The 15,566-nt window shown below is 34.1% G+C and overlaps 2 protein-coding genes across 2 annotated transcripts; both read right to left on the minus strand.

Annotated features, from left to right (window-relative positions):
- Positions 1-6,129: 6,129 nt before the first annotated feature.
- LOC105211197 (general odorant-binding protein 56d) lies at positions 6,130-6,913 on the minus strand. The gene is made up of 2 exons (XM_011182533.3): positions 6,714-6,913; positions 6,130-6,615 (listed from the first exon to the last, which is right to left on the minus strand). The coding sequence occupies exons 1-2, from the start codon at positions 6,771-6,773 to the stop codon at positions 6,259-6,261; spliced, it is 417 nt and encodes a 138-aa protein (XP_011180835.1). The 5' UTR covers positions 6,774-6,913; the 3' UTR covers positions 6,130-6,258.
- A 1,644-nt stretch (positions 6,914-8,557) lies between these two features.
- Positions 8,558-9,642, minus strand: LOC105211265 (serine protease Hayan-like). Its single transcript, XM_011182611.3, has 3 exons — positions 9,450-9,642; positions 8,941-9,387; positions 8,558-8,882 (listed from the first exon to the last, which is right to left on the minus strand). Exons 1-3 carry the CDS (start codon positions 9,562-9,564, stop codon positions 8,605-8,607), a joined length of 840 nt encoding a protein of 279 aa, XP_011180913.2. The 5' UTR covers positions 9,565-9,642; the 3' UTR covers positions 8,558-8,604.
- Between the last annotated feature and the right edge of the window lie 5,924 nt (positions 9,643-15,566).

The raw sequence follows: 15,566 nt of genomic DNA on the forward strand, positions 1-15,566 counted from the left end.
AACATTTCAAAAGTTAAAAGTTTTTACAGACTTATACACACTCTCCCATACATATGTATGTATGTGCTTTGCCTTTTTGCGTGGATTCATTTTTAAGAAGTAAAATGAGGATAATTCGAACATGAAATTATATTTTATTTGCAATGAGCTAAAACTTGATTACGACCTCTAGTCTTTGGTGTCCGTTGTCTTCCTCTCTGTAAAGACGTTGGAAACGCTCAGAGTTCGAAACCCTAGTGCGAGCTTGTATATTTCTAATAAAATATTTTGTTCTCAAGCCGTTGCACACGCTCCGTACTCGACTCTCAAGCGTACTTGGGAGGTTTTAAAATTTTGTTCAGCAAGCAGCTGCAAGCAATCGTTACTAGCCTCTTTGGCACGCGATTGAGATGCGAATAGAATGACTTGCAAGACGATTTTCAGTTTCAGATTAAGATTCTCCATCACGGAGTCTTTTTGATACCCTCACCTGGGAACTATTTCCAGAATGTTGAGATTCTAGCAATAAATATAGCCTATGTTACTCAGGGTGAATATAGCTTTCCAATGGTGAAATAATTTTTGAAATCCGCTCAGTAGTTTTTGAGTTTATTCATTACAAACATAGATAACTGAATAATAAAATTTTAAAAATCTTTATATCTACATACATACGACTTCAAATGATTGAACAAAATGCCGTTAAAAATACAAAATGTAAAGGACATGAAAATATAAAAACTGACTGAGTAAACACGCACATATGCATGTATTATGTAAATAAAAATATATATAAATACGATATAAAAATTCTACATATAACAAAGTGCGCATACAAATGCAACTAAAATTGTTTTAGCGATCTGAAGCGCTAAGGTTTACGTATATGCTTGAGCTTTCGTTTTTGGCTTGGCGTCGTATTTAGTTTAGGTTATGGATTTTGCATTGCAGTAAATTTGAAAATTCAATAAACATAAATTTATGTAAAATAAACGCAAATTTCATATGAAAGAAAAATATTATTCGCCAAAGCGGTGAGTGTGTGTGTGCATATGTAGCACCTTAAACCATCAATAGCACCAATGTGTAGCATTATACATATATAGTTATAAACACAGCTATATGCCATATAAAAGTGTGCATAAATATTTTGGCAAACTGTGCGCCGTAGATCAAGTGTACAGTATAGTGCTGCGTATGCTAAGCAAAAACAAAAATAGAAAAGGTAAAGAAATAATGCTGGGCAGTCTTGCGTCTGTGTGGCGCTACTGCCACGACTATCCGCTATTTATCACAAATAAATGCAATTGAATTGATTTTTTATTATTTGCATTTCCTATAACACAGACACACACATATGTACGTTCGCTTGCCATCTTACAGTGCTGAGATTCGCTTTGCTGCCAAATATGAAAATAACAATCCTTTAATATCCTTTTTATTTATTCCGCTGCCTTGTGTGTTTTTATTTTGCTTTCTGGAGATTTGCAGGTGCAAATCTGTTTGTACGCTCGAGGCGAAAACATAATTTAATAGCTGCCGACCTAAAATGCAAAGCAACGGCGTAAGAGAGTGTGTGTGTGTGTAGAGTGTGGTTGTTGTTATTATTTTTGTACAATATTATAGTATTTCTTGATGCGAAAATCTCTTATTCTCATTGCTTGCGGTGAGAGTCTGGTGTTTTGCATATTTTATGTTGTTGGTATATTTTTGTGAATTTAAAAATACCCCAAATAGCTGGTAATGTAAGTGAATAAGACAATAAGAAGACAGCTCGAAGAAAAGTGTCTGGTGCATGTGTCTAGGTGGCAGAGCGTAAATACATAATATGGAAATATTTATACGTAAGATAGAGTTATCAAATGAATGAGGTAGTTTAGTCAGTAGAGAACGTAATGGAATTTTTAAATAAAATAGTTAAAAGTGTGAATTTCTAGTAAATTTTGTGTTAGTAAACGTTATTTTTGAAGACATTCTTCTACGATTTTTTTTCTTTTTTGGAAAATTACTATGCAAAGCCTTAAGCAAGAACAAATGATAGATGTTTTCGTTTCAGTTACAAAACGTTGCATACATTTAGGGGTTTAATTGAATCTCAATAGTTTAGAGCAAGTGTTTCGAAATCGTTGCCTACATTTAGGGTTTATGGGCATGAAAGATGCACTCCTTATACTATATAAATGAAATGATGAATGAGATCAAGAGTTTGCAAAACCTTAAATTTCCTACTTTTAAATATCAACAAGTCTTTTGTCCTCTAAATAGCTAGAGTCTTTTGAGTCAATCTATTAAGTATTTTTGTATGCTCTTTCACAAAAGCCTCGAAGCGTATGGGTAACGAGAAAGCTTTTCCGCATAGTTTTAAGTCATGAACAATGAAAATCAGACCATTTGACGAATACATTATTTAACTACGCTCATCCATCCACGAAATCGTCAAGTAAACTATTTGTATGGCATGTACTTCCGGGCACTAAACTGAAACTGTCACAAAGAGTACTATACATATTTCCATTTTTCAATAAAAATAAAAGAAAACAAGTAAGGAACGGCTAAGTTCGGGTGCAACCGAACATTTTATACTCTCGCAATTTATTGAAGAAACTTACAAACATACAAAATTTACCCATAAAATTTTCAGTTAAAATTTGTCCTTAGGCGCTGAGTTCAACATGTTCAATATCTGGGGCCTTGAAAAGTTATGGTCCGTTTTCGACAATTTTTTTAGAAGTGAAGCCAGAGATGATATGCACTATTTGTGTAAAGTTTTATTCCGCTATCTTCATTGGTTCCTTATGTTTACATTATAAAGTGAAGGAATAAGATGGAATTAAAAATTGAGTTATAAGGAAAGTAGTCGTGGTTGTGAACCGATTTTGTCCATGTTATCAGGGTGTCAAGAAAATATTATATACCGAATTTCATTCGAATCGGTCGAGTAGTTCCTGAGATATGGTTTTTGACCTATAAGTGGGCGATGTCACGCCCATTTTTCATTTTGTAAAAAAATCTGAGTGCAGCTTCCATCTGCCATTTCTTATGTGAAATTTAGTGTTTCTGACGGTTTTCGTTAGTTAGTTAACCCACTTTTAGTAGTTTTCAACCTAACCTTTGTATGGGAGGTTACAGCTTGCACAGACAGACAGACGGACGGACGGACAGACATCCGGATTTCAAATCTACTCGTCACCCTGATCACTTTGGTATATATGACTCTATATCTAACTCTTTTAGTTTTAGGTGTTACAAACAACCGTTATGTGGACAAAACTATAATACTCTCTTTAGCAACTTTTGTTGCGAGAGTATAATATTAAGGAGACCATACAACAATATCTTTGAAAAGTGTCAGCATTAGAAGTAATTTCATTAGTGAAAAACAAAATGTTATATCCTGTGAAAGACGCCTATAGATTTATTGGTAATGTTGCACATACATATAAGACAATGGTAGATTTCAATAGGAACCTCCTTCTGAGGTTAGTCATGAGACACATAAGTGACATTTCCATATTTATATACATGCATTTTCGTTTATAAAAATCCGCTTCCAGCACTGCCCTTTTGAAAATATATTGTCAGGACATGTGTCGATGGCGTCAAAAGGACTAACTGCTTTCAAGTCAAGTCCGTTAGCGACTGCTAACTCTCCTACAAACCAGACAATCACTTGCATTTCCGCTTGGCGACAGTCGTTCTCTACTAAATTCAATTGTGTACAGCCCTTCGCTGTCTGCTGATTAGAATTTCTGCAATTGAAAACTCGTTTGAATGCCTTCGAGTAAGTCTTTGCGCGCCGTGCAGGAAGTGCGCTTTGTTCGTACCACCAACCAACTCAACTGAATTTGTCATGTAGTTGTTACTGCCATGCGAAGTTTTCGTAGCATATACAAGCGTATGTACATATGTAAGTTTCTTAAGAAGTCGAGCCCGCATGGCCGTCAACACCTTGACCACATAAGGCGTGCAGTCACAGCGTGCAAGTGCGCATCGCATGCCCGCAAGCTTTGCCAACGAAATTGAATTTAAAAGTTTTTGATTTAGAGGGTGGCTATGAAAACTACATAAGTTTGTTTTGCCGGTTTTTGCCAATGTTTTGTTTTTTTTTTGCCAATTCTTTCATTCTTTATGCTCTTGCTTTTGGTTGTCAACGCGTCAGACACAAAGTTTTGTTTGTTGTCAGTTCTTCGAGTGCATTTCTCATAGTTTTGTGCAGTTCAGGTAGTGAAGGTTATTTCGAAGTTTTGTAATCAAATTTTTTATATTTTTGTTAGTGTTCTGTGGTTAGGCTTCGTTAGACTTCGTTAGATGTCCTTATGATTTCACAGCCTTCATTATCACAGAATAAAGTAATAGCAAATGGAGAATACAACAAAATATAAAATATAATAAGCAGATATGGCCAAAATATGATAATACTAGGTCTAGGGTATTATTAAATAGGTCCAAGAAGAGTATTTTCAGACTTACAGCTACTCTAATGGGTCATTGGCCATTTGGAGAACATACAATGCATGCCCTATAATAACCTTTGCCGAAGCTGTGAACTAGAGGAGAATAAGGAAACAATTTTCCACTTTCTCTGTGATTGTCCCTATCGCAAATCCGGCACAGGACACTTGGAATCCATCAGGCATCAAGCCTTGGAAGGATGTTCACTAAAAGCATATCGGGCATAAGTAGCTTCATCGAAAACATATAAATGACACATCTAGTGCTAACTGAGCACATAAAATTATATGGCTTCACTCCTACCTACCTACCTACCTCATATTACCATATCAGTGCTATGATAATCTCATAGATAGTTAAAAAGTCAGACTACATTGGCAAAAAAATCACTAAAATCATGATAAATTTATTCCATAGCAAAAAGTCTTTCCCTTGCCAAACTATGTAACTCCACTAGGTGGCGCTGTGTTCAAAGTTAGGAAAACTTGACTATAACATAAACTCGACCGCGCAGAGGTTAAAATGATAAAAAATGTTGATATATATATATATCTTATTATATTATCAATTATTTTCACTTTCAACTATTATGGTGAAATATTCGAATATAACTACAACAAATCAAAGAACTCACCTTTGTAGCCCAATTAAGCAGTCACAGGGTTGAATTAACTATTATCTGAAATGGAAAGCAAAAACTTGTCTATAGTAATTATCTATAGTGAATTTAAATATTTTAATGATGCCATTATGTCATATTAGCAAACAAATAACAACTCATTACTCAACAGACAATGAGCATTGCAAAGTAAATTAAATAAATCGGTGTTTTTTTTATATAAAACGAAAAGTAAAACTCTAAAATTTAGTTTTTAGAAAAAAGTACATACATGCATAAAAATCAATTTGTTTGCGTTAAACCGTAATTTCACTTAGTCCACATGCGCCGCCCGAGTGTTGACGTGAAAGTTTGCTTGCATAATTTCATGCTCAATTTATGTTAACAATTCCTTTGCTATGCAACTCTGGCTATTCATATGTAAAACGGTAAGGGAATATTGTCAACATCATTAATCAACTGAAAAATATGCACTGAAAAGGTAGCGATTCTAACAAAATGCTACATTTCAAGCGCAATCAATTTCCTTTAAGTTGTTTAATGATGTATTTTTCAAATTGTGCAGTCGTTTGCTCGGGCGAAAATGACTGCCAGGTGGACTAAAAATAATGTAACATAACGACAAAAGTGACAGATGTTTGGTAATAGGGGTATTACTGGATATGCATAAGACGGTTTGATAGGTAAAGCTCAGAGATTATAATGAAAATATGGAGATTTTAAATTTTTTTCAGAACATTAGATTTTTGCATAATCTTGAAGCTGATTGACTCCGAAGCTTTTAACGATATAAACTTTCCTGTTTCGAAAATACCTGAACGAGAAAATATCAATATTTTGACGAGTTAAACCATTATTGATCATTGTGAACCCAACTACATAAACTTTTGAACTGTTTCCATCTATGTATTTTCCTTGAGATTCTAGGAGAATTATTTTTGAGACGAAGTATTCAAAATCCTACTGCGACATCAGAGATACACGATTTTCTCAAGAATTTGCAACTGGTTTCATATACGATAGATCACTCTCCACATCATCTTACTCAAAAACCCGATTTTCATTCAAAAAAACTCAAATTTAACTTTTCAAACATGAAAGGTGCACGTATTTTATTTGCCACATATTGGAGTGTCTTAAGAGTATTCTTCTTATAATATACATATTTCCGGCATAACTACTAATACTTTTTTGACGATTGATGATATTTAAACAAGGATGGATGCATTCTCGGTCGCATAACATTTGTGCAATTGGAAAGCGGTGTCACAATCATCGGTACCCTTCAAGCCATTGCACTTAGCTTGAATGGCCTTGATTTTCTCCTCACCAACCAATTTGCCCAATGAGCTCTGTACGGCAGCCTCATTGACTTTACCATCGACGAAGTAACCCAATTTTCCTTGCAGACACTTGGCAAAGCATTTCACGTTGCCATCGACTTGACTGAAATCACCTTTGCCGACAGCGCGTACAGCTTCCTCGGAAGCGCCGGTTTCCTTCAGACACTCGGCGCCCAAAGTGTGCACCTTTTGCTTTTGCTCTTCGCTCAATTTGAGACCACCCTAAAGAAGAGGAGGATTATGTATAATTAGTCGTTAGAAAGGATATTTTGTAGAATTAAATTTGTGTTTTTTTGTTTTAAAAAAAAACAATAACTTACGTCTTGTGCAGCAGCGACGGCGACGAAGGCGAGTACAACGGCTACGGTGAAGAATTTCATTTTGATTATGTTTTTGTTGTTTATTGTAAGTTTTTAAAAACAAGTTCTAGTTCTCACTTTGAGCGTTGGCTGTGAACTGATTGTCGATTGCTGAGCGAACTGTCTTTTTATATGCGCATTTAAGCCGGCAGCTGGCCAATGCAGCTAGTGGATGAGTGATTTTGTTTACTATTTTGTGTTTGTTTTTTTTTTTTTTGTTTTTTTGTGTTTTATTATTCGCCGTTTTGTTGTAGACGCTTTAAGCGCGGCTTTAATTCGTAGTATTCTTTTTAGATTTATTCGCTCGGTTTAGATTTATTTATTTTCGGTTTTCAGCAAATCAGCTGCGTTTACGAGCCGTTGGCAATTAAAAAGCCGGTAAATAAAACAAAATAAAAAAATAATAAAAAATAAATAAATGTGGTATTACTGACACATGTGTGATATAGGGAGTAAATACGTGTGTGTGTGATTTTTAGACGAAATAATATTAGTAATAAAAAATTGTAAATTTTGATTTATTCATATTTGAAAATCGCAGTAGACATTCTTTTTCTACGAAAGATATCGTGCATTATGTAAGATGCTCCGATGATTTCGAAGACATTGTGATTTTATTCGAAAAATAATAAAATTGGTCCAGATTTTCAATACTCCTCATATCCATATATAATTATAATCTATTAGCAGATGGAGGATATCGGACCATTGTCGCGCCCACTAAATGAAAAAGTAAAATTCGGCACTGAGGATGACAGTAAATTTAAGAAGAAATTTTTAGAAAAGAGGGCTTGGTGAAAACCCCTAATAGGTCTTTGTATATACATATATATATATATATAGAAAATTGCCAAAAATATATCAATCAGACTTACTGAGACTATTTGCCTCCTCCTCTGAGACAATGGGCCTCCTAAAGGAGTAGGTGTCAGTCACTAAACCTACGCTACTAAGACTTAGTATAAGTTTGAAAACGGCTGAAGCACCAAGTTTTATAGCAGATGTGGTATAGAAAGGCTGCGCTGTGGTTGGTGTAAACAATGGAAGACCGAGCGCTTTTTGAACTCACATCCTCCCACATCTCACGAACTTCTTCACCGGGATCAACCAAATTCTGTAAATACTATTTTTCGCATAACTCAATTTTGATTTGAATGAATCTGAGTCGTTCACTTTACATTATATAAATTAAGTACCAGTGAAGATATCGAAATAAAACACATACTGCAATGGAGGTATGGCATCGCTAATCCACATATTGCAGAAGCTATAATTTTTAAGACCCGATATATCGAACATGCGTGACTGAGCGTTGTGGCTAATTTTTAACCGCAAATATCGGTACATCTCTCATATATTGTATAGAAATTCAGGGGGAATCTTTTCTTTACAATAACATGCTTCTGTGCCAGAAATGAGTGAAATCGGGTCTAAACTTCCCCTATCTCCCATATAAGTTTATATTTGGGGTTTCAATTTACGGGGGTTTCAAATATAACGGTTAATATGTAAGATATCTTAACAAAATTAAGAGAATATATAATATTGGTTATAGTATAGCTTAGTAAGCTAATGTGAGGAATCTGTTCAGGAATTAAACAAGCTTCCATATCTTGTATATAATGATTTTTGGTATTCAAGGGAATATTATGCCGAATATATGGATCGAATTGTGTGTTATCTCAAAAATTTCGTGGAGACAAATTTAGTTTTTCATATAGACCATTCCGGAGCACCAATATACCACAAATAGTGATAAAACACACAAATGTTTATTAAACACGATTTATTTTTTTTCACTCAATTTTTTTGAATAGCTTATTTATTGTTATTTATTAATTACGAAAATATATCAATTTTCATTAGAACTAGGCCAGACTATAGGCTCAATGAAATCTAAATACTCAGATACTCTAGTAAGCACGTCCGGCACTTCACTGCGCAGACCAAATGAATCTACTGCAGTACTACAATCATCCGCCGAGGGATTAACATTGTGTGCACACAACTGTGTAGAACGTATATCATCGACTGTACGTTTCTTTATCAACTCACTGAATGCATTGCGACACAATGGATTCGAAAGAAGCTGCACGCGTGCTGCACTCACAGCGAGTTGACAATTGACACCTAGAATGACGATAAATTATGAAAAATCATAGAGATCATTCTTTTTGAACTAATATACCCCAACGTGTGGCATACAACTCAGTATTGTTTTCAGGGATTGCTGCACCGGTATGCAAGCAAACGGGGTACACCAAAGTAGAATACTTGACGTCACCATCCAATTCGATCAAACCGATATCGTTGTATGCAGCAGCCACAGTATGTTCAGGATGCACATGAATAGCCTTGATTTTACGCTCCACCATGCCACCGCTTTGTGCCACATCATCAAGACTTGTGATACCCAAACGCACTATCGTCGGTTTACCATGTACTAAGCAGGCAGCTGAGGTTAGCACGAAACGTTTATCAATCAAGGCGCCACCGCAACGAAATTCGATAGTGCCCTTTTCATTTTCATGCCCAATAAGTGCCACGTAGGGATATTTTCCGGGCAACGCAGCACTACCCTCAGGTGTGCGCGGTATTGAATTCGGCTGTAGTCCATTGTCTAATGCCTCACAGGCTAAACATATGCAATAATATTTAATAATTTACAATAATTCCTTTTGCAACACTTGTTCTTACCTTTAACCGCCGGGCGTTTAATCGCTTGCGCATTCGTCCTTTGATTACAAGTCGCAAGTAAAGAAAATGCAATAAAAAATATTGCCAACGGTTTGGTGACCAAAGAATTAGACATATTTATGCTACTAAAATTTCAAATATGTAATTCCTTTAAACTTCTCTCAGGTCTTACTTGGTATACTGAATCGATTGAAATGATTTTGATCTGCAGCCTTCTATTTATATGCGGATTTTTATGTAAAGTACCGATGTATGAATTTACGTGAAAGTAGATTTCTATTGAATTCGGTTTATGATGATAATATAACAGTCACAAAAAATATTAATTTTATCATAACAATAAGAGTTTCGGGAGTAAACAAATAGAAAGTTGGTTGAAGAGAGTGGCAAAATGCGTCTGCATACAAGCGACCGCACCTAAGCCAACATTAGGCCTGTGTTTCCAATAGATACTCTGTTAAAGGTCAACCAAAAACTCGATCGATTTCATGGCGTTTTTTAGCTTTCCACCTTTTCCCACCATAGCTGCTTAATTTCTCTAAAAATGGAATATTGGTAGCTCTAGAAGGTATTTTTTCTCAACCGACTGAAGTCTGTGCATTTGGAAAGATAATGTTCTAGCTTCTCAACATCCTCTTATTTTACTATACAACAAGTAAGGAAAGGCTAAGTTCGGGTGTAACCGAACATTTTATACTCTCGCAATTTATTGAAGAAATTTTATTAAGATAACGCACAAATTTACCCATAAATTCGGCATAAAGTTTAATAGAATAACGAAAATCGTCATATTAAGATATGAGGGCTGAGGTAATTCCTGAACCGATTTCATTCAATTTCACCAGCAAGATACACTATATCCAATACTATACGCTCACTTAAATTTGCTAAGATATATCACATAGTAACTAATACGTATATGCGTAATAAAGCCCAGCGAATTTTTGAAAAACCTATAATTATGAATATGGGAGCTAGGAGAGTTATGGCCCGAATTTAATAATTTTTGGAACAGAGACACACTATTGGAAGAAAACAATTTCCTCTGAATTACATTAAATTAGCAGAGATTTACCCATATTTTCGGTTAAAATTTAACTTTAGGCGCTGAGTTCAACATGTTCGATATCTGGGGCCTTGAAAAGTTATAGTCCGTTTTCGACAATTTTTTCACAAGTGATGCCACAGATCATATACTGTATTTGTGTAAAGTTTTATTTCGCTATCATCATTGGTTCCGAATGTATATATTATAAAGTGAAGGACTCAGATGGAATTCAAAATTGAGTTATAAAGAAAGTAGTCGTGGTTGTGAACCGATTTCATCCATTTTCCACACATGTCATCAGGGTGTCAATAAAATATTATATACCGAATTTCATTAAAATCTGTCAGTAATTCCTGAGATATGGTTTTTGACCCATAAGTGGGCGATGCCACGCCCATTTTCCATTCTGTAAAAAGATCCTAGTGCAGCTTCCTTCTGCTATCATTTCTGTGAAATTTTGTGTTTCTGACGTTCCTCGTTACAGAGTTAACGCACTTTTAGTCATTTTCAACCTAACCTTTGTATGAGAGGTGGGCGTGGTTATTTTTCGATTTCTTTCATTTTTGGACTGTATAAGGAAACGGCTAAAAGAAACACTGCAGAAAGTTTGGTTTATATAGCTTTATTGGTCTGCAAGATATATACAAAAAACATATTTGGGGGCGGGGTCACGCCCACTTTTCAAAAAAAAAAATACATTCAAATGTGCCCCTCCCTAATGCGATCCTATGTTCCAAATTTTATTTTCATAACTTTATTTGTGGCTTAGTTATAGCTCTTTATGTGTTTTTGGTTATCGCCATTTTGTGGGTGTGGCAGTGGTCCGATTCCGCCCATCTTCGAACTTAACCTTCTTATGCAACTTTTGCATAACTTCCATTGCACTTTCCATAAGATTACAACTCAAAAAGTATCAGTACTTTTCCATGAAAGTTAGGGGATTTTTTAATCGGATTTTATTCATTTACATTCGAATGGGTGATTGTAGCCTGATAATTGTGCGAGATAGTTCTTAAACATGTTAATGTTTCCTAATAATTTATTTTTTATTTATCTATATACAAAGCGTTGACTTTTTGCACTTTATTTCATCTATTACACTTATTGCGCTAAAGCCGGCAAATAATTATCCAAACAAAAGTAGCAACTCACCGTAGGCAGCATTTGCGATTTTTTTTTTGTATAAATTAAATATTTTTTATTTATTTCAGTTTCAGCAGACGTGAGTACAATTGAAATCAATCTTCTCGACTTCAGTTCATTTGTTGCTTTTTGTGGCTTTTTCCTAACAAACTATAGTTTTTTTCCAAACGCCAAGTCTCACACTATTATGAATATAGTATATGCATGTATAATACATACGCTTGTAGTGGAAAAAAACATAACAGCTTATAGCAAAGCATGACAGTCCCCCTTTTTTGTTGCTATAAAAAAAACTATTAACTATTGTTTACCCATGTCTACCTGAGTCCGCCAAAGCGCTAAAGCGGTCAACGTAATTGGCAATAAAAAAGACTTAAAGCGTGTGCCATGCACATATCGTAGGCGAAACATTGTAGAAAACAGACGTGCGAAAAAGTTCAAAGTCTATTTGTAGCAAAAATAAAAACAAAATAATTTTGTACACTTTGCCTCAACGGTTTTTTTGGACAATTAGCAGCTGAGAGATTTGCATTTCTAAATAAAAAAGTACCAAATTTATTCAGATTTGTTTAGCTAATATATTAACCACATGCGAAGTTCAAGAGTAAACTAACAGCTGTTGAGCTTGTCTTGAAATATAAACAAGTATGAACGCTTAATGCAGCTCTACGTTTTTGGGGGGTGTTGCCCGTACTCAAGTGTTTAGCATTTTGTTTGCGTCATTACGCTTATCTGCTTGGTGTTTTCATTGATTTTGTATGCATTTTGTTCTATTTAATTCTTTGTGTTGTCGTTAAATACTCGTTAAGTTTTGCAAGAAATGTCAACGACGTCTGCATGTCAGCTTCCGCTTCTGTTGGCAACGGAAATCGAAGGGTACACCATATTAGTGTTGACATCACATATTGAAATTTATATATGGTCGATATATAAATAGTTATTTTAGTAATTCCATAGGTAGTTACAGTTAAACGATCTGTATGTCTGTCTGTCCACGATCTTGTATATTCCATTTGATCATATTTGGTTATACGAAGACACATAATACTATAGTCGCCGAGTCAAAAATAATAGCTTCATACTACCAATGCTAAATTGTAAAACAAGTTTACTGGATAATTTATTCCAGAAAGAATAGAAATTCAAATCTTTTAAAAAACATTGAAGAAATCTTCTGAATTACTGAATACACCAAGTTTTATTTTCTACGAAAATTCTTTATCTGGGTTTTATAAGGAATATGATGGATCTCTCCTTATATATGATAGACTTTGTATTCTTTAGAACCAGGCATCAGAACATCGTGTATGATCAGATGATGGTTGTAGTAAGTTATCTTACCTTACCTCTTATCGTCTATGGTTCATTCATCTTTCTTTACCTGTTTATTCTAAGATCTTTCTCACAAGACGATCAAGAATATGAGCGCCAAACAAAATTTTTTTGATAAGCTACTCAAGATATCTGGCTCTGAATCAATGACTGCTAACATCATGATATCGCCAAGGTTAACGTTTTCCGAAACCATAATTCAGCTTAAATGGTTTTCGTAGACAATTAAAGATTTCTATCAAGATTTAAGATCAAAAGAGCTCTTATACGTTGTTAAAGAAACTCTATTTTTCGGAAGACGAGATATTATAATGGCAAATGTTACAAAAAATAGCTTCATGTTTCTTAGAATTGACTATGTAAACACAAACTTGACAAGCTATCCGACAAAATTAATGATTATTGTTAAATGTTGTATCTCTCAAAGCCTAAAATTTAATGAAGATCGGTTGAAAAGCTCTGGAGAAATCTTGAAAACACGAACATGGAATAACTTGATGATAATATTTCGGAGATGATGTGGAATCTAATAAGAAAATAAAATAATTTTTTTTAAATCTTAATTAATCACTTAGTTCATAGTCCAAAACAATATATCATTCTCATATTCCAACAGACCATCTTCATAGATATGATCTTCAAAAAAACTTTGCGTTCTTTTTGCATAATTTGTTCACTTATAAACTAGTTTTTTAATTGTCAAAATGTGTTATTCAATTAAAATAAATAAATATTCATTCGCATATACTTATATTATATAATATGAATGCTTCTGATTTTATAAATAATCATTTGCGCATTATTCGTGTTTATCACACACTTAAATCGTCATTATTGAGCCACAACAACAGAACCATCAAAATTGATAACATCACAGTTACTGAGCGAAATGATCGTTAAAATTAATTCAAGTACACCGCACACGATATCTCTTGACTTAATAGATACATACAGCTGTTTATACACGTGAAATTGAAAACGGAAAATAAAATGAACATAAAAAACTACTTAATTTCGCTCAACGCTTGCTAATTAAGTATGTAGATGAGTAGTGGCGGAAAAAAGCAACAAAAATAACGTATTTTGCATTGACTAACTAAATGATCGATGCAAAACGTAATAAGATTGATTCGATATTAAGTCTGCGACGCGTTCGTGCTAAACATTTGCATATAAATGACCAAGAGGCTAGACTCTTTCACCCAAATCTGTCTCATTTGGTTTTGAGTGAACTTTGTACCCAATAAATAACAATCAGCTTTACTTATAACACTGTGAATATATACATATTCATATTTGAGTACAAAAACAGTTATCTGAAGCGACTGAATATTCGAGAAAACGAGTAGATGGATGTATAGCGTTTGATATATAGTTGCTATCTATGGCTGGTGCTTCATTTCGATGATATTTTATGGCGGTATTAAGCTTGAAGTTGCAAAGTAATCGCAGAGAATCAATTAAGCTTACATTATTCAAAACAAATGATTACAACAGCAATAATTAACTTTATTGTAGTAGTTTGTAGTTACTTTTATTAGCTATGCTTGGTAATAAATACTTTAATATAAAATAAAAAATAAATAAAATTTTTCCATCAAGAGCTTATATGATTTTTATAGATAGAGAGTTATATGAAGAAACATTTGAAAACGATCAGAATAACGAAACGATTTCCGGATATTTCTCAATCTCATCGACTTCCAAGATCCGGTATCAGCAAGGAGATCGAAGTAGAACTTTGTACAGATATAGTAGTATTCTTGTTATAAACACATATACTCGAAATTCGTCCATACTTTCCCCTGATGCCAATGTTCCGAATATGTGCGATGCCTTAGTAATCATATATAGATGTAATTCGTGCACAGATTTCCCTACCCTTCCTTTATAAATATATACTCAAGATAATGATTTCTTTCCATCAATATGGTTTTATACCATATGTAACACACCTTACCATTTTTAAGGGGCTTTATGATGTGCTATGTGACATTTTCAAAAAATTGTTTTTTTTTTGTTTATTCGATAGTTAATACTTTCAAAAATATCCTGTGAAATCGATAAGGTCATATCTGTAATAGTTTTTTAATGGCAGCGTTCTAAAGTGCGACCGCTCGCAGGTATAATCCGCTATAGTCGAAACTTTATACACGTTTTTCTCGATACGACATTTCTCAAAATTGCTGGCATCATAACTCAACGAGGGTTTGACTACAAACTTAAACTGATTTCTTTTAAATATATTTTTTATACAATGCTATGATATTTTTGATTTGTTGAAAATTTTCAATGTTTTTTTTTTTACCTGAAAAATATGTTTTTCTGAACTACGACATTTTGTTATAGGTTTCAGGCATTGTCTGGTATTAATGGTTTAACTAGTCCGTTCGGTTGATTCATTTCCCTACCTCTCTTGGATTTCGTGCGTGAAAAAACAGTATATTTTAAATTTTTTTATGAAAGGAATTAAATATTTAGTTCAAACTTTTTATTGACCTGAAGGCAAATATTTGATGAAGAAATTCACGGCTGTTAATACCCTAGAAATCTTGACAACCGAATTTGAAAATTTAATTTTGAGAAAAAAGGGA

This window comes from Zeugodacus cucurbitae, chromosome 6 (assembly GCF_028554725.1).
Source record: "Zeugodacus cucurbitae isolate PBARC_wt_2022May chromosome 6, idZeuCucr1.2, whole genome shotgun sequence".
NCBI lineage: Eukaryota > Metazoa > Arthropoda > Insecta > Diptera > Tephritidae > Zeugodacus > Zeugodacus cucurbitae.